Here is a 20,380-nt window from a genome sequence, read left to right on the forward strand (position 1 = left end):
CGACCCCTAGCCTGGGAACCTCCATATGCTGTTGGTGCGGCCTTAAAAAAAAAAAAAGACACCCCCCAAAAAGGTAAGACCAAAACTGTCCTTTTTTATCTTTTTTTTTTTTAATATTTTTTTTTTTATTTTCCCACTGTACAGCAAGGGGGTCAGGTTATCCTTACATGTATACATTACAATTACATTTTTTCCCCCTTTTTTAATCTTTTTTTAAAATGATTTTTATTCTTTCCATTATAGCTGGTTTACCAAAATTGTCCTTTTTTAAACAAGTAAGCCTAAGTAATGGTAACATTTTCATGCCAAGTTTTGACAGCTTAATAATTTGTATTCTGGAGGGAAAACTACCATATTTTTGCTATTAATGATTTTAAAAGAAGATAAAAAAATGCCAACCTTATGCCCATTAAAATAATAAAAACTAAACACACTTGAACTTAATGATGCTTGCTGAAGACAAAAGGTGATTCCAAAACCTTAAAGCCATGATTAATATTTACTGACCTATAGAGCTAGAAAATGCATTATGTTTTCCTGCTAAGTATAATAAGAATATAATTCTCTATTACTTGTAAATATGATTTGATCATTTACATTTTAAAGGTATCTTATGGTCCCATATGGATCAACAATTTCTATTTATCAATTTCACATGTTGCATCTATAAATATATTTTTGACCTTGGCACATAACTTGTAAATTATCCTCAACTTCACCATGAATAGACTGCAAAGAATATGCTGAAAAATATTTCAATATTTTTCTAGTTCTCAAAACCCCAAAGCAATAAGCTAAATAACATATTATTTGTAAATCCGTATTACTAAAGCTACCTTTTTATATGGTTGAATCATACAAAATAGAACAAGGTCACTATGCCAATTGTGTAAGTACATGTTACAGCTAATATTTCCCATCAAGCAGTATATACATAGCCCTGAGATAATTTTAAGTGGAGTGCTTCATGAATGAACAATTTTTCTTAAATATTTATATTCTTATTTTAATGTTTATTTGGAAAAGACACAGCTAGCACATACAATATGGAATATGCCCAAAATAAAACTATGGTTTAAAAAGGCTAAAAGGTAAGGTTAAAAATAATAAGTAAACAATGACATATGATATATACATATATGTCTATATGTGTGTGTGTGTGTGTGTGTGTGTGTATACACACATACACATGAGAACAGAAAGGTGGGATGTGACTGTTTTAAGGAACGATTTGATTTAGCCAGCATCATTTCTGAATGCTTGTGATAAGCCACATCATAAAAGGGTTTCCTCTAGTACTGTAAATTCTAGGTTTTTTCAAGGATAAATATTTTTTAAAAAATACATGTTTAGCTTTATTTTAAGAATATAATTTTGAAAGCATTTAGTAAATCTGATTTTTTTTTTTAAAAAAGGATACACCAGATGATAAGAATGTTCAGGAGCAGTTGAGGGATATGCTATACATACAGAAGAGAAAAAGACTACAAAGAAAGGCACATTGCATATTATGGTTATCATTGCAGCATTTAAATAAAAGTGATCTAAATAATCATTGCCATTAATAATTAACAGATAATTAGAATATTCTTTCATAAAAAAGAAGGTACGCTTGTGCACTTAGTGCTCTTGATTCTGGAACCACCTGCACGTAAGTGTCACTAACATGGACCCACTGGCCTGCTGATTCACTATCAGGTTCTTTCAAACCTAACAAAACAAAAAGAAGTATAATTTTATAATAAATATGTTCTGACTTTACATATAAACAACACATTCATTACAGACTGTATTTATCTAATGCAAGATTTTACTGCATACGTCTGTTTCTTCTTGGGATAAAGCACCTTCTAAAATGAACTCCTAGAGCATTACTATTAGTATCATTTTACTTTAAGTACCTAGTGAACTATTAGATAGCCTTGTAAATATTTATTAATTCAAAGAAAGAAGCATTTGCACTAAAAAAGAGAGAAAAATAATACAAAGTTAGTTTGCTGATCCTAAGCAAATCCAGCAAATTTTCTACTCCAACTCTATTCTGAGGATCCGGTGTATCTTCAAAAACTATTGGTATTGTTAAATAAAATGCTACTTCACCGTGATACATGATAACTTAACACCTTGAAAAACTGGGTGTCACTTCACATCACCTGAAGTATACAGTTTTATGATCTTTAAGTTCCTCTAAGATTATCTAAGTACTCTTAAAGGTATTTCTCACTTAACAAAGTGACTCGACTTGAACTAACTTAACCTCTTCCAGAAGAGGAAGACTAAATTCATTTGTTTTTAAGAATAAAATAAACTTAGGATGGCATACCTGGTATATTTTTCTTTCCAGTGATATGTTCCAATAATTTCCTGGAGGGTGTTCTCACTTTCACATAAGCAGTGTAGTGACCTCCTCTCATTGAGCCACTGTGTTCTACTACGCCATAGAGACCATAGAGAACTTTATCACCCACACATACATTCTTTTAGACAAAGAAAAAACTCAAATTAGTAATATTTAGTGAAATACTAAATTATAAGGAAAATCATAAGGAAATTATAACTATAAGGAAATTAAGCTAAAAATACTTCCTACATTTCTTTTAAAATTTTATTTTACAGCTGCACCCCAGCATATGGAAGTTCCTGGGCCGGGGATTGAATCTGAGCCACAGCTGCTGCAACACTGGCTCCGTTAACCTATTGTACCCTGCCAGGGTTTGAATCTGCATCTCTGCAGTGACCTGAGTCGCTGCAGACTGATTCTTTTTTTTTTTTTTTTTTGTCTTTTTAGGACCGCACCCGAAAGTTTCCAGGCTAGGGGTCAGTCAAATTAGAGCCACAGCAACATGGGATCCGAGCCGCATCTTTGACTTACACCACAGCTCACGGCAACGCCAGATCCTTAACCCACTGAGCGAGGCCAGGGATCAAACCCATGTCCTCATGGACACTAGTCAGGTTCATTACTGCTGAGACAGGACAGGAACTCCTGCAGTCTGATTCTTAACCCCCTGCGTCATAGCTCCTGCACATCCTACTTAAAATAAGAAAGAAACGCATAGTAAGACTATGCTGGGGTAACTTCCCACATGTATTAGATTGGCAAAATGCAAAAACTTGACAATATTCTCTGTTTGCTGGGCTGTGGGGAAGAGTACTCACATGTGGGAATGCAAAGGGGTACACCCCTCTTCAAGGATATCTTGCTAAGTTATATGTGTACTACCCTCAGATTTATTAATCCTTTTTCTAGGATTCTATCTCAGAAGAATATGAGCAAAATGTAAAAAGATGTGCACCAGATTATTAACTGTAGGATTAGTTGTAGTATCAAAAAACTGGAGTAGACTCAAATGTCCATAAACTGGGGACTGGCTGAACAAACTATTATACATCCATAAAACAGAGTATTATGCTGCTTGAAAAATGGACTGCAGACTCTCTTTAAATACTGCTATTAAATAACCTCCAGGATATAATGTTAAGAATAAGGTGGAGGAGTTCCCGTCGTGGCGCAGTGGTTAACGAATCCGACTAGGAACCATGAGGTTGCGGGTTTGGTCCCTGCACTTGGTCAGTGGGTTAACGATCCGGCGTTGCCGTGAGCTGTGGTGTAGGTTGAAGACACGGCTCGGATCCCGCGTTGCTGTGGCTCTGGCGTAGGCCAGTGGCTGCAGCTCCAATTGGACCCCTAGCCTGGGAACCTCAATATGCCGCGGGAGCGGCCCAAGAAATAGCAAAAAGACAAAAAAAAACAAAAAAAGAATAAGGTGGAAAAAAGCATACATATTATTAAAGAAATGCAGATATAACATGCCTATTTATTTTTTTAAAATAGATGAATAAACCATAATTTTAAAAAATGCCTATCCTGGAGTTCCTGCTGTAATGCTGAAGGTTAAGAATCCAGCATTGTCTTTACAACAGTATGGGTTCAATTCCTCGCCCGATGCAGTAGGTTAAGGATCTGGCATTGCTGCAGCTGTGATGCAGGCAATGGCTACAGCTTGGATTTGATTCCTGGCCCGGGAACCTCCATATGCCACAGGTATGGCCAAAAAAAAAAAAAGTGCTCCTGCTGTGGCTCAGCAGTAATGAACTCAACTAGCATCCATGAGAATACAGGGTCCATCCCTGGCCCCATTCAGTGGGTTAAGGATCTGGCGTTGCTGCAGTATAGGTTGCAGATGAGGCTCAGATCTGGCGTTGCTCTGGTTGTGGCATAGGCTGGCAGCTTCAGCTCTGATTTGACTCCTAGCCTGGGAACTTCCACATGCTGCAGGTGCAGCCCTTTAAAAAAAGAAAAAAAAAAGGCAAACTATTGCATTTGGAGTAGATAAGCAATGAGATCCTGCTGTATAACAGAGGGAAATACATCTAGACACTTATGATGGAGGATGATGTGAGAAAAAGAATGTATGTATATGTGTGACTGGGTCACTTTGCTGTGAGTAGAAATTGATAGAACACTGTAAACCAACTACGATGGAAAAAATAAAAATCATTTTAAAAAAGGCTATCTATAAAGGAGGAAAGAAACAGGTGGAAAAGACATGGAGAAAAGCTATCCTTGTTTAAATTTACTCTGTTTCACACATTTGACTTTGTAACTACATGAATATTTTATGTATTAAACAAAATGTTTTTAATTTAAATGACCTAATTAACAATATATTCGATATCACTTGCAAGTCAATTAAATATCTTAATAATATACTATACCTTACAAGTGGCAGAACAGAATGGTGCTAAATCAAGCATAAGCGGAAAATCCACATGTCTGTTTACTTTGCGAAGACTCAAGCCAGCCTTAAAAAAATACCAAAGGAAATTTTCTTAATGCAACAAACTTAATTAAACAAGATCATTATGTTTGTTAATTAAAACCCAAACTGGAATCCTGGAAGTTAGTTTTTTCATGCCTTAACGGGTATGAGTTCTTTCTCTAAGTTGTTCCTAAAAGGGATGCAAGTACTAAATATAAAATAACTGTGGCACACCATAAAATTAGTTTCTCAGATCTGGCACGACCCTGGCAAGATTCATACAGAATCACTGCCAACATATACCTTCCATTACGCATTCTGATGTAAGGAGACATGATACAACTGCTTCTGCTCTCCACGGCCATTTCACTTCCACTGAGTTTCTGTTACAGTGGCTATAGAAAATCAAGAACTTAATCTAATTCCTGTGGGTAAGGATAGGGTTAGATAGAAAAAAAGCCCTTCCTGCCCATCCATGCATGGCCCACCTGAACTGTTGTTGCAGATATATAATCAAAGCAATCTCTTCCTTTGAAATTTCTTCCAAGGGTTTTTATACTTCTATCTTTCATATAGATGTTAGGCTAATAATGTTTATCAAGTTTTCTTCTAGTCTTTCAATAATTTGTTTCATACAACTAAAAACATTTATCTGAGGCATTCTCCTTATGGTTCAGGGGGTTAAGAACCCAACTAGTATCCATGAGGATGTGGGTTCAATCCCTGGTCTCGTTCAGTGGGTTAACGATCTGGTGTTGCCATAAGCTGTAGCATAGGTCCCAAATGCAGCTCAGATCTGGCGTTGCTGTGGCTGTGGCTGTAGCTGTGGCATAGGCTGGCAGCTGTTGCTCTGATTTGACCCCTAGTCTGGGAACTTCATATGCTGCAGGTGTAGCCCCAAAAAGAAAAAAAAAATTATCTGAAAATAGTATTGATATATATGGTATAATAAGAAAGCGCCATATTTTTATTTCTTCAAACACCTATTTTCCCTAAGTCCTTTACTGAATAATTAAGCCTCTTCCAAAATGATTTGAAATTCATCCTTTAACATAACAAAAGAGCTTTAAATTATACTCAAATTTTATTTTTTGACAATTCTGACCATACTGTTTTAATTATTAAAGTTTCTTCTAGAGAGGCAGGGGGAAAGTGTTCCTTTTCGAGAAAGTTTAAAATCATTTTATCAAGGCAAAAAAAAAATGAGAGAAGGCATTGAATTAAAACTATAAATAACTGGAGAAAAACCCAACACATTAAAAATATTTAGTTTCTCTCTCATTAGAGTCCTACAAGAATGAAGTCTGCCTTGCAGCACCACTCCCCCATCCTTTTAAATTGGCCTCAGCATACAGAGGCTTGATATGGGATCCCAGTTCCCAGATCAGGGACTGAACAGGACCTCAGAGGTGAAAACACCAAGTCCTAACCACTAGACCACCAGGAACTTCCCTTGTAGCCCTTTTTGGCAATTAGTCCCAGTCAACCACGGCCAACCCAAGCATCCCTCTCATCTCAAACATGAGAGCTCAGAAAAAAACTATGTGCACTAGGCAATTTCTTTGTTTCTAAGGGTTCTTAATAATCTTATTTTCCACTCACACACATGCATATGAATGCTACTTAAGTTCCTACCACCTAAATCTTCAAATGCTGTGAATTAAACAATTTCATTTAGAAAAGTAAGCTATTACAGCTGAAAAAGCAGTAAATCTCACATGACAAATTTGTAAATTCAATATAATTACTGTCTAATCCTTGACAATACTTTAACAAATTTAGGGCTCTGTAAAACATATGAGGAAAATTACTATAGTGCTACTAAAGGGAATTTACCTGATGAAATCTTTTAAGATGGAGAATTAGGATAGCTGGAACAGCAGAAATGAGCAGTTGCTTCCTGGCATTTGTATAAACCCCTTCTGCTTTCTTTTCTGCATAAAATGTAATATTATAAATTTATATGTGAAGTTCCATTTTATACATTATTTACCATCTAATATAGTTAAAATTTATACAGAAGCACTATACCACATTTTTGAAAATATTAAAAATGAAATCAGACTTCTAGTTACAGAGAGCCTCTACTTATCCCCAAACACCACTAATATGAAAGTGATTTTTTTTTTTTAAGGCACACACTTATAAGGATAAAGAATAGGGGAGGTGACACATGCAACATAACTTGGAAGCTATAAGCAGACAGACCATAAATGACTTGTGTCAATGTCCTCTAAAGATCATCAGAAACACAACTATAGCTGAAAAAAACTTGGTCATTACTCATTGCAGTGGAAGGAGCTTACTATTACAGGAACAATGGGGCATTTCAATAAGAGGCTGTTTCAAAGGACTCATGATAGGATTTGAATATGGCCAACTGCATGTTTAACTTGGATTAATGTTAAGTTGGCATTTCTTCCTCTCCCATTTAGACATTTAATTACTAATGTATTAAGCATGTCTTCATTCTGATGCTTTGATATATGGGGCCTTACTGACACTGGCAATCATCTCCTTATTTGCTGGGCTCACCATAACTGAATAATAAAACCTACATTTTTTTTGGCTACACCCATAGCATATGGAAATTCCTGGGCCAGGGATCAAACCTGTGCCACAATAGCAACCTAAGCTGCTGCAGTGACAACATCAGATAGTTAACCTGCTGCACCACAAGAGAACTCCCCAAATCTATATTTCGAAAAAACTAGTCACTAAGAATCAGTGTTTGCTCTATTTATTTATTTTTTTATTTTATTTTATTTTTGGTCTTTTCTTGGGCCGCTCCCGCGGCACATGGCATATGGAGATTCCCAGTCTAGGGGTCTAATCAGAGCCATAGCCACCGGCCTACGCCAGAGCCACAGCAATGCGGGATCCGAGCCGCATCTGCAACCTACACCACAGCTCACGGCAACGCTGGATCCTCGACCCACTGAGCAAGGCCAGGGATTGAACCTGCAACGTCATGGTTCCTAGTCGGATTTGTTTCCACTGCACCACAATGGGAACTCCTCATATTTCTATCTTATGACATGACTTTACAATAGACTGATGGGATTTGTGAAGAACATTAATCTTACTAGTAATAAAACTTTAAGTTTTAAGAATATTTCTTCTGAAAAATTTCAGATAGCTAGTCCCCTGAAATAAGATTATGTGGCTCTGTGGAGTTCCCATCATGGCTCAGTGGTAATGAACCTGACTAGTACCCATGAGGATGCAGGTTTGATCCCTGGCCTCCATCAGTGGGTTAAGAATCCCAAGTTGCTGTGAGCTGTGGTGTAGGCCAGCAGATACAGCTCCGATTAGACCCCTAGCCTGGGAACCTCCATATGCCATGGGTGCAGACCTAAAAAGACTAACTAACTAAATAGATCTATTGCAGATTGACTCTGCCCAGTCAGTATCTTCAGTGCTGAGATACAGATCTGAATAGACAACCCCTGCGTCCAAGCAGCTGAAGTGTGGAGACAAGGTTCTTAGGTTCCTCAACTTGGGATCTATGACCCACAAGTCACTAATGATCAGATCATCCACGAATACCTAAAAAAAAAAAATTAAGCTAAACATTTACCTGCAGAACTGGTTTCCTTTTGGTACTTCTGTTTCTTTTCAGTACAGTGCTCACACAGAAGTTTGTTATTCCCCATTAGTAATTCCATAGACGTAAACTGATAGAGACAGGATTGAATTGAACATTCTTTAGAAGTGGTTATATAACTCTGAGAAAGGGTCTGAAAAGCATTTTGGGGGCCTTGAGGCACCATTTGCTTATTCTCTGAAAAACATAAATTATTTGAAACATTTAGTGGTGGATTTTCTCGGTCAAAATCCCCATCTCCAGTTACAGTGCTGCTCAAACGAAGTTCAGAAACAGCTTGAGCCACTCCGCCATCACCACTGTCACTCTCCCTGGCGGGTGGTTCAGTTTCTGATGGGTGGCGAAGGTGTCCATTTGTGTGCACACAGTAGCTGTTGCCGGATCTCAACAACAAAGTCTGTTTAGGGGCACTTTCAGACTCTGAAGCCTCACTGTCAGCATCAACACTGCTGTCAGAAAGGCTGGCTTCTTTTTCACTGCCATCGGTAGGGCTTTCAGTCAGAGTGGACTCAGTGCTCCTGACGCTTGCAAACAATGAAGAGCCTCCATCCGTTTCAAGGTTTTCGTTTTTCTGGTACATGACAGCAGCCTTATCCTCTCCAGATGACAATTTTCTTATACATTTTCTGCCATGAATTAGTTGATTCTGTAAGTTGACAGTGTTTTCAGAGAAAAGAATCTTGTGACCTTACTGAAAATAAATGGCAATAAGTCTTAAATATTCCACAATTACTAAAATACTATTTCTAATATCTCTGGAATCTATTTCCTAAACCTACCTAAACTGCAGTCAATTGAAGATATGCTAACAAAAAGCTCTAATTCAAAAGTAAACTTCAGGAGTCCCATCGTGGCTCAGCCTAGCATTCATGGGGACGCAGGTTTGATCCCTGGACTCACTCAGTGAGTTAAGCATCTGGCATTGCTGTGAGCTGTGGTGTAGGTCGAAGACACAGCTTGGATCTGGCATTGCAGGGGCTGTGGTATAGGCTGGCAGTTATGGCTCCAATTCGACCCCTAGCCTGGGAACCTCCATGTGCCACAGGTGCGGCCCTTAAAAAGACAAAAAATAAAAAATAAAAGTAAACTCCTATACAAGAAACCAAAAATAATGGTTACCTACTCATAGAGAGGGAACAGGACTTTTGTGGAATGGTGGTATGAGGGAGGTTTTTCAAGGGTCAACCTTGGCATAATCTCTGTAGTCTTGTTCCTTAAAGAGCCTTCTGACAGTGAATTAAATCAGATAATGCATCAATTTGCCATGTTAGTACAAATCATATTATGTAAAAAAGGGTTTTTTTAATGAGATGCAATTTCAGATTGATTTCTTTAAATTTATATGGTATAATTCTTCAGTGAGGTATGTCCCTGGTGAAATAACAGGTCTAGTCAATGTTCATCAATGACTGGAAACATCACAGATGAAGGAATATCAAGCATGATGTGCACCCACCGATGGAAACAGACACCATCACTTAAAAATTTTCTTGCAGGAGTTCCCACTGTGGCTCAGTGGGTTATGACCCAACTAGAATCCATGAGGATGCAGGTTTAATCTCTGGCCTTGCTCAGTGGGCTAAGGATCCTATGTTGCCATGACCTGTGGTGTGGGTCACAGATGCAGCTCAGATCTGGCATTGGGTGGCTATGGCATAGGCCTGCTACTGCAGCTCTGATTTGATCCCTAGCCCAACTTTCTTTTTTTTTTGTCTTTTTGTCTTTTTATTTGTCTTTTTTTTTTTTTGTCTTTTGGGCCACTCCTGCGGCATATGGAGGTTCCCAGGCTAGGGGTCCAATCGGAGCTGTAGCCACCGGCCTACGCCAGAACCTCAGCAAGGCAGGATCCGAGCCGCCTCTGCAACCTACACCACAGCTCATGGCAATGCCAGATCCCCAACCCACTGAGCAAGGCCAGGGATTGAACCCTCAACCTCATGGTTCCTAGTTGGATGCGTTAACCACTGAGCCACGACGGGAACTCCCCTAGCCCAACTTTCATATGCGGCAGGTGCAGCCCTTAAAAAAAAAAAAATCAAAAATTAAATAAATCAAGCTTAAACCTAATTAGGTCTCTACCTCAAACTGCCTTAGAAAGGAAACAAAAGGGACAGAGTTACCTCTTAACAATATGTAAATGAATTAGTACACACAAAATGAATTACCACAACATGCAAAATGAGTTACTACTGATGTGAGAATGTGAGAAACTGCTGGAAAAAATGATCTGATTTCTCCAACAAATAAATTGCAGAGAAAAAAAAGGAGGAATCTGTGGATTAAGATATTTAAGAGACATGGCAAATCTATATATCTTTTTTAGACCCTAAATTCAAATATGTTTTAAAAAGCAAAAACAAAAAAACAAATACTTTCTGAGACAACTGCAGAAGTTTAAATTATGACTAGATATTTATATAATTAATGTTATTAATATTTTTAGGTAAAATAATGATATGATGGTTATGTCTTTTAAAGAAGAGCTTGTTTTAGAAATACATATTGAAGTATATATTTGGGATTTATTTCAAAATAATCTAGGATGGGGAAGAGGGAAATGTGGGATACAGATAAAACATGATTACTTGTGAATGATAACTGAAGCTGAAAAATGCGTACATGGGAGTTTATTATACTTTTTTCTCTACTTTTATATACTTTTAAACTCTTTCTTAATAAAAAAGTTTTAAAAAACCAGATATCTCATAAATGCTCAGAATCTTACCATATCTTTAGATGGAGAATGCTTCTTGGTGGCTTTGGGTTGCTGAGTATTTTCTACAGTAACAGAGCCACTGTACTGACCATTATCTGTCTCCTGTAAGCTTCTATATTTACTCGTTCTTCCCAAAAGTACAGGTTTTGAAACCTAGATAGATACCATGTACACAACACAAAACTTTAGGAAATAAACTCTGGATATCATCTACTTTTCAAAATTTTTAACTCATTTGAAATATGGATAATTTTCTTAACATTATTTCTCAAAATATAAAGCATAAGAGTTGAAATTCCTTGAGAATAAGAATTATGTCATACTTCATGCAAACATACACAAACTCCAATATCAAACACACTGCATAAACTCAAGTATTGCATATTAAAAATAATGACTCTCAGATATCTGATAATACATTCAACACATGTCTAAACATAGGAATTTATAACTCCCTTCACAAAAAGACTTAAGTTTTTTTTCTCCTTACCCTCTCTTCTATTATAGGAAGTGAAATATCAATAAATGGATCTTTCACTGTGGAGATCTTAAAAAGAAAACATGTTGAGGACTTTAGTTAGAATTCTAATATAGACAATGTAGTTTTGTAAAGTCTTAAAGAAATCAAACTTCCCAGGCAACTTAAAATTTTAAGTTATAAAGTGTTCCTGGAACAAACAGTAATTTGAGTATAGCAATGCATATTACTAAATCAAGATATTTTAAAACCTGAATAAACGCAATCCAGTTGAATTTTATCATACTGTTAATATGACTAACCTTTAATATTTAAAGTAATTTTAAAATAAATTGTACTTAATAAAATGGATGAATTGAAGACATAAACATATTTTTGGTGAAATTAGGACCATAACATAAAATATGAAATGTTAAAAAATGTCATGAAAAAAAGTCAGAGAGTTTGGTTCTATAGATTCTTTAGGATAATTTAAAAGATATTCTTGGGGGGGTTCCCTCTGTGGTGCAATGGAATAGGCAGTCTCCGGAGTGCTGGGACACAAGTTCAATCCCTGGTCCAGGGCAGTGGATTGGGGATCCAACGTTGCTGCACAAGCGGCATAGGTCACACCTGCTGCTCGGATCTGATCCCTGGCCCAGAAACTGCATGTGCTTCAGGGTAGCCAAAAAAAAAGGGGGGGGATGATACTCTTGTGGCACAGTAGGTTAAGGATCTGGTATGGTCACTGCAGCAACTTAGGTCAATGCTGTGGCGCGGGTTCAATCCCTGTCCAAGAATTTCCACATGCTGACAGTGCCACCAAAAACAAAACAAGATACTCTGTACCTCGTGAAAAAGAAAACATCTACGTTGAATATAATAGAAATTTGAGTGGAGTTGACCACTGAACAATGTGGGGGTTATGGATGCTGACCCCCATCCCACTCAACAGACAAAAATCAGAGTATAATTAGAGTTCCCGCTGTGGTGCATGGGATCAGCAGCACCTTGGAAATGCTGGGACACAGGTTCAATCCCTGGCCCAGCACAGTGGGTTAAGGATCCAGCATTGCCGCAGCTGCAGCTTAGGTGGCAACTGAGGCACCAATCAGACTCCTGGTCTGGGAAATCCATATGCCACAAGGCAGCCAAAAAAAAAATCAGAGTATAATTTTACAGTCGGGGCTCTGCATCCACAGATTCAACCAAACACAGATTGTATAGTACTGTGGTGGTATTTATAAAAAAAAAAAAAAAATTTAAACATGAGCATAAGTGGCCCTCTTGCAATTCAACCCATATTGTTCAAAGCCCAACTATAATATTACGTTGACATGTTCCGTGCTTTAGTATGACAGGCTAGAAGGAGATATACTATATAATCCTGGTTTTATAAGACTAGAGAGGAAAGGTACTCCATAATCTGGGACAAGTTAATGGACATAAAGACTCTCTCTTTTTTGGAGAGGCTGTACTCATAACATGTGGAAGTTCCCAGGCCAGGGATCAAACCTGCATCATAGCATCGACCCAAGACACTACAATGGTATAACTGGATCCTTAAACCACTGCACCACAAGAGAGCTCCAGACAAGTTTAAACCTATCATACGCCATATGCTTTCAGAAATATTCTTTACCAAGCAACTGAAAACCTGTAAAAATTTATACATATTTTAAGAAGTTGTTAATGTACAGATGTCATTCAAAATTAACATTTATCACTAAATTCAAAGATGAGTCAAGTCTGCTTAAAAAAACTTCAAGTCAAATAAATGTAAACTTTTAAAAAGTAGATCAGCCTTAATTATGTTACTACATTAAATTACTTCTATTCAGATTACAATTCAGAGCAGTACACAGTTATATTAACATGGCTACTCTCTTCACAGGAGTTTCTCTTTCATTTTCAATCCAAATGAGTAGCTATCACATTGAAGCATATTAAAACAAGCTAAATAAACTGCAAAGGTGTATTAAGAGGAAAAATTAGATAACACATTTCCTTGTAAAAAATTATACATTATATTTATTTTCTAGGAATGAAGGATATATTTTCAAGACTTAAAAAGACTATTACGTAGTCATCTGTCACAAATAAAAATAAATGACTGCTGATGATTACATGTGAAAGAAAGTAAAAACAATGTAACTATAATCTATTCCATGTTGAAGTGAATTCCAAAGTTACCTACATTTGCACATTCTTCACACATGACCGTGCTAGTTAATTCACCAATAAAGATACGATCTATGAAGTTCATTTTCACACCTTCTCTTCCATATGCTGTAAAAATAATACTTTTTAATGCACAAAAACATGTCAACCATCAACCTAACAATGTAATAGGCTTGTTTTCTGTTGAATCAACAGAAATCTGAATATGGCAGATATCTAGTACCATATTTAATAATATATTTTACTATGTGATATCACCATGTCTTTCTTCTTTACAATTCTACAGAGAAAAAGTAACTAGCAACTACAGTAGTCTCTAAGACTTAACAAACTGTTCTTAAACTTAAGAAGTAAAACAATAACCACCATTCATACCATACTCAACTTCTCCCACCAAATCCTTTATAAAGCCTCTGTGCCTAGCCTAGAGGTAGACAGAGGGATTGGGAAGAATATGATTTAGGATTACAGAGGCCTAGACTATAACTATGGAAACAACAGGGTAGTAAAAGACAAGTAAACACTGCATAGCATAAAGAACTCACATGGCAATTAATAACTCAGTTATATTTGTAACTCAACCATAATAAAATGTTAAAATTATTTATTTCAGAAATATTTATAAATAAAAGAACATTATGTCGATGATATGCTTCAAAATAATATGGAGTTGGAGGGAAATATATGAAACATAACACACCATGGACTGAATGTCATTTAACAGAGGCAATGGGCACACATGCACACAGGCTTCCTTAGACCATGCTCTCTAGTGGAAGTTTGAAATTTTCCATAGTAAACCATGGGGAAAAATATATTACCAAACCTATTCACTCCTCTTTCAAACGTCTCTTCTATCCTTTTTGGCTCTCTATCTTCAAATTTCATACAAACAACATTTTAAATCATTTAAAAACATTATTTGAATCACTGAATGACAGAGCAGACTTTATCTGGAGGTAATAATAAACATTTATTAATTACAATGATAGCTATTTAGATGTTATGTTAAACAAAGATGTTTCATTAAGAAAAATGGCCTGGGAGTTCCCATTATGGCTCAGTGGTTAACAATCCGATTAGGAACCATGAGGTTGCAGGTTCGATCCCTGGCCTTGCTCAGTGGGTTAGGGATCTGGGATTGCCTTGAGCTGTGGTGTAGGTCGCAGACACGGCTTGGATTCCACGTTGCTGTGGCTCTGGTGTAGGCCAGCGGCTACAGCTCCGATTCGACCCCTAGCCTGGGAAACTCCATATGCCGCGGGAGCGGCCCAAGAAAATGGCAAAAAGACAAGAAAGAAAGAAAAAAAGAAAGAAAAAAGAAAAGAAAAGAAAAGAAAAGAAAAGAAAAGAAAAGAAAAGAAAAGAAAAATTGCTGGATTGAAAATAGGTAAGATTACAAAGTGGAAAGAAGTGAAAGAACAAAATGAGCAGTTATTCCAAACATACACTAGATGGCACTATCTCAAAACAAAAGAGCAAAATATTCACGCTCTACATTTTTTAAAAATCTTGAACCCAATAAAGTTTTGTTACATACAACTATAATGTATGTATATCTGTTTATCAATTATAGACATGTATTATATATATGATGCTACAAAAAAAAGATGTAGAAAAGAGAATAAAATACAATGTTTAAATATTTTCTAAAAATGACTATACATTACTACCATTAGTTAATATCTCAAGGCAAAATATACACTTAGGACAAGGTAAATCATTAATAACATGGGATATAAACCTATATTGAAATATTGATCACTGTAAATGATCAGCTTTGATTAGTTAATCATTGTTTTGGCCTCACATTTTGGCTGATGAAGATTCAACACTAGGTATAGACATGTATACTTAACAGTACTCTCTTAAATAAATGGCTTCCTGGCAGGAGTCTTTGGAACACTGAAGCACTGTCTAGTAGACAACGGCCATAAATACACTTATCTAAGTACACTTTATATGCAAAACGTTACAATATGATAAAAACAAACTTCCAAGTGAGATTGCTGCTTTCAACCTTTCAGGTTTCCCATAGGATACTTCCCATAAGGGCATCAGTGTCAATCTGCATATATGTTATTGGTTTTATTTTTAAAAATTCACATGGATCCTAACATTTTCTATGACCCACCAGACTATCTCGCAACCACAGGTGTAAGTACACTCTTCCTTCTAAGGCCACTACTTCAGAGAATTAATTCACATAATGCTCAGTTCTTTCTCCCCAAAAAGAAACTTTTTAGTATTTTCTTCTAGAAGAAAGTTTTAACAGTGAAAGAGTCAACATACCTTTGACTTTTTTTCTAGTTTCATCATCAGCAGTTTTAGTAGTTGGGTTGTTAAACGCTTTTAGAATGCCAGCTTGTATTCGCTGTAAAACAAGAATTTAATAAGAATCTAAACTAGAATGTATTCTTTCAGAGCATTATATTGTATTCTCATGAATAGAATCTGGCTTCAGTAACAGTTGACTCAAGCCTCATCCTCTTAAATAAGAGGAGGACTTTTTTTTTTTTTTGCTTTTTAGAGATGCTTATACGGCATATGGAAGTTCCCAGGCCAGGAGTCAAATCAGAGCTGCAGCCACTGCCCTACATCACAGCCACAGCAACGACTATCATCATCTTTGGGGAACCTTCGTCCAATAATAGAAATAGGTTTATGCTTGCTACCCAGTCTTACAAAACTAAATTATAATGTTTAAGCATACAGAAATAGCTCTCAAAACAATAAGAAGTGCTTGGAAAAACAAAATAGGTAGATTTTACGGTACTAATGAAAAAAACTTTTTGTAACTCTAGGGGCAGTTGATATTACGCCTTTTTGGTCTTTTTAGGGCCACACTCTCAGCATATGGAGGGTCCCAGGCTAGGGGTTGAATCAGAGCTACAGCTGCCAGTCACAGCCACAACCACAGCAATGCCAGATCTAAGCCATGTCCGCAACCTACACCACAGCTCACGGCAACACCAGATCCTTTAACCCACTGATGGAGGCCAGGGATCAAACCCGTGTCCTCATGGATATTAGTTGGGTTTGTTACCACTGAGCCATGACAGGAACTTATGCTTTAAGCCACATGTATGTTGTACACATTGCTCTATATGTTCGATATGTTTTACAATAAGTTTTTAATATCCTCCCCCGATAATTATGACACTGAGTTTTGTTTATTGACTAGCCTATGGTCAGCATATTTTATTTCTTTAGAACTATTTTCTTCAAGCATATTTTGAAAACAAAATTTTTTTTTTTGTCTTTTTAGGGCCGTACCCACGGCACATGGGAGTTCTCAGGCTAGGGGTCACATCAGAGCTGCAGCTACCAGCCTGTACAAAAGCCATAGCAACGCCAGATCCAAGCTGTGTCTGTAACCTATACCACAGCTCATGGCAACACTGGATCCTTAACCCACTGAGTGAGGCCAGGGATCAAACCCATGTCCTCTTGGATACTAATTGGTTTCATTACTGCTGAGCTACAGCGGGAACTCTGTATTTTGAAAATTAATGCAATATTCAGAAACTTAAATATAGGAAGTTCCTGTGTAGGTGCAGCAGGCTAAGGTCCAGCATTGTTGCAGCTGTGGCACAGGTTTGATCCCTGGTCCAGAAATTACCACATGCCACAGCTGTAGCCAGGGGGGGGGGGAAAAAAAAGCCTAAATATATACAAAATGGGGTATAAAAGTAAACATACAGCAATCTGTATGTCATGTCATGCTCTCCGGAAATATACATAAAGGAAACTGAAACAATGTGTCCCAAAGCTATTAAGTATTGAATACTCTATAACTCAGACTCAATAAATTTGAAAATTGATATAATTTGGATTTGTCTAAGCTAAAGTTGACTTTTTACACCTGGAAAAAGAGAATTTATTGGATTAAAATAAGCAAAATAGAATGATGTGAATTCCACAAAGGAGAATATTTAATGAAAAATGAGAAATTCCAATGAATACCCATGTTCACCTATAAATTTATTGTATGTGTGAAAAGCTTCTCCAGCTACCAAACACCTCAGCTTTAGAAGATGGTGAATTTATCCTACAATTAGTAAAATGTTCAAATTCAGACATGATTTTCAATATGATTTGATGAGCCTTTACTATACTCTGAAAGGCGAACCATGACATCACACTCTTTATTTATTTATTGTCTTTTTAGGGCTGCAGCTGCAGCATATGGAATTCGGGTTCACTACAGCTGAGCCACAGTGAGAATTCTGATATCACAGTCTTTAAAAAAAGAGTAAAAACAATAAAGTTGTTTAAATTATTAACTTTTAAACTATTAGACTTTTGTCCTTTTATTGTAGCCTAGCCGTAAATTTATATTCTCTGCTCTAAGCTGTTAAAGAGTTGGTTAAGAGGTAGTTCATCAAGCCAAATAAAATAAATGGGCTTAGGTCCATCTACAACCTTTCACTGTTAAGAGTTGAGCTTTGACCCATTTAGGTTAAAAAAAAAAAAAGACTTTGGTTAAGGAGCTAATAATAACCACAATACATTAATCAATTAGCATTATCAAGGTTCAACTAGTTTAAATTTCCATGTTAAACTCCTTTCAAAAATAAGAATGTGAAACACTCATAATTTAAGTCAGCTGAGATAGTCTATCTTGAAAATAATTTACTCAATAATATACTAAAGTGATAAATCTTTGATAATAAAAATACAGTATCATTAATTTAGTGATAGCTCAAGTTAAAAGGAAAAGTGAAGAAGCATATATTTCTAAGCTGAGAAGATTGCCACAAAGGAAGTTCTTATTTTAAAGTTTAATTTATTTATTCCATACATAAAAATTTTAGTTTTTACACAAATGATCCCTTTAGCTCTCTAGTCAGCAAGAGCGTGTTATATCCCTCAACTTCACAGACATTAAAAAAAACAAAAACAAAAACCAACTTTAATGAAACAATATGAAAGAAGGTCAGTTCGTTTTTAATCATCACTAAGAGAGCCTGGTGGCAGACATACTGCTGTTGCCTTCCTTCAATCAAAAAACACATGGCAGTGACAAACTACAGCAATAGCCCGATGAACAGCTGTGGAGTTCCCAGGCTAGACAATGCAGCTCCTGCTTGGGTACTCACTGTAACTGACCGGCAGGGCTGTCCTTGCTTACAAGACTGAATAGATCCACAGACTTGACATTTTAATTTTGCCACACCATCTAAAAGCCTCAAATAGAGTGAAAAAAAAGGTAAGAGCTTTCAAAAGCCAGTGTTTCCTGCTGTATTGCCCAAGTTTTCAAGCTACTGTGAATCCCAACCCATCCTTATGACAGAAGAATAATTCAATTGTAACAAAGAATGCCATCAAGTAATAAAAGTAAAATAGAAAAAAATAGGGATAGATTTTATTTTTATTTGTAGTATCAACAGAGAAGAACACTTAATATAAAGAGGTAACTTTTAATTCCATTTCAATGATATAAGACCACCATGTAGAAAACATATTCCTGCAAATCACAGGGGGAAAAAAAAATCATTCTAGCAACCCACAGTTTGAGTTAATCCTAAAGTAACTCCTATGTCATCTGTAGGCTCTCAGAAAGTCAAAATGTGTTTACTATTCATAATAGAAAGACACAGCATCTCTTTCCACCTTGCTACCTTGTAGCAACTTCCTCAATAAGGGTATCAATATATCATAGTTACTGAATCAGATTTAACATTTTTTTCAAATAGTGAAATAATTATGAGTAAATTTTAAATAACAAGCCTAAAAATACATTATTTATGCTAATCACTGATGACCATGCATTAAAATTAAATTTTAATAAGAAGTATTGTGTAAAATTAGATCATTAGTCAGTGGAACTGGATAGAAAGCCCAGAGATAAACCCGGGCACATATGGTCAACTAATCTCTGACAAAGGAGGCAAAAATAGACAGTGGAGAAAAGACAGTCTCTTTAAGTGGTGCTGGGAAAACTGGACAGTTACATGTAAAAGAATAAAATTAGAACACTCTCTTACATCACATAGAAAAATGAACTCCAAATGGATTACAGATCTAAATATAAGACTGGATACTACTAAAAAAAAAACACACAAAAAAACTGGCACACCGTAAATCAACTATACTTGTAAAAATATTTTTCAAATTTTTAATTAAAAAAACCCCCAGATACTATATAACTCTTAGAGGAAAATGTAGGCAGAACACTCTGACATCAATCACAGCAATATCTTTTTGGATCCACCTTCTAGAGTAAAGAAAATTGTAACAAAAGTAAACAAATGGGACCTAATTAAATTAAATTTCTGCAAAGGAAATTATAAGCAAAATGAAAAGACAACCCACAGAATGAGAGAAAATATTTGCAAACGAAGTGACTGACAAGGGATAAATCTCCAAAATATATAAATATCTCATATAGCTTCATATCAAAAAAACAAACAACCCCAGCAAGAAATGGTCAGAAGATCTCAAAAGACATTTCTCCAATAAAGACAGACAGACGACAAAAAGCACATGAAGAGATGCTTAATATCATTAATTATTAGAGAAATGCATATCAAAATCTCAGTGAGGTATCACCTCACACCAGTCAGAATGGCCATCATCAAAAAGTCTACAAATAGTAGGTGCTGGAGAAGGTGTGCAGATAAGGGAACCCTCCTCCACTACTGGTGGGAATG

At 36.3% G+C, this 20,380-nt stretch overlaps 1 protein-coding gene across 6 annotated transcripts in view; it reads right to left on the minus strand.

Moving 5' to 3' along the window:
* Positions 1–1,142: 1,142 nt before the first annotated feature.
* Positions 1,143–20,380, minus strand: part of USP45 (ubiquitin specific peptidase 45) — a 62,279-nt gene continuing 43,041 nt past the window's right edge. For 3 of the 6 annotated variants that reach the window (XM_047761492.1, XM_047761485.1, XM_047761518.1), the window contains 9 exons: positions 16,017–16,098; positions 13,741–13,832; positions 11,577–11,633; positions 11,096–11,239; positions 8,344–9,016; positions 6,600–6,697; positions 4,720–4,806; positions 2,324–2,477; positions 1,143–1,710 (listed from right to left, as the gene is read on the minus strand). In XM_047761492.1, coding sequence (XP_047617448.1) covers positions 1,580–1,710; positions 2,324–2,477; positions 4,720–4,806; positions 6,600–6,697; positions 8,344–9,016; positions 11,096–11,239; positions 11,577–11,633; positions 13,741–13,832; positions 16,017–16,098 — 1,518 coding nt within the window. In that variant the 3' untranslated portion in view covers positions 1,143–1,579. Of the gene's footprint in view, positions 1,711–2,323; positions 2,478–4,713; positions 4,807–6,599; positions 6,698–8,343; positions 9,062–11,095; positions 11,240–11,576; positions 11,634–13,740; positions 13,833–16,016; positions 16,099–20,380 lie in introns of those variants that run through there. The other 3 variants (XM_047761503.1, XM_047761510.1, XM_047761528.1) reach the window with 3 other exon arrangements.

The sequence above is a fragment of the Phacochoerus africanus genome, chromosome 2, assembly GCF_016906955.1.
Source record: "Phacochoerus africanus isolate WHEZ1 chromosome 2, ROS_Pafr_v1, whole genome shotgun sequence".
Taxonomy (NCBI): domain Eukaryota; kingdom Metazoa; phylum Chordata; class Mammalia; order Artiodactyla; family Suidae; genus Phacochoerus; species Phacochoerus africanus.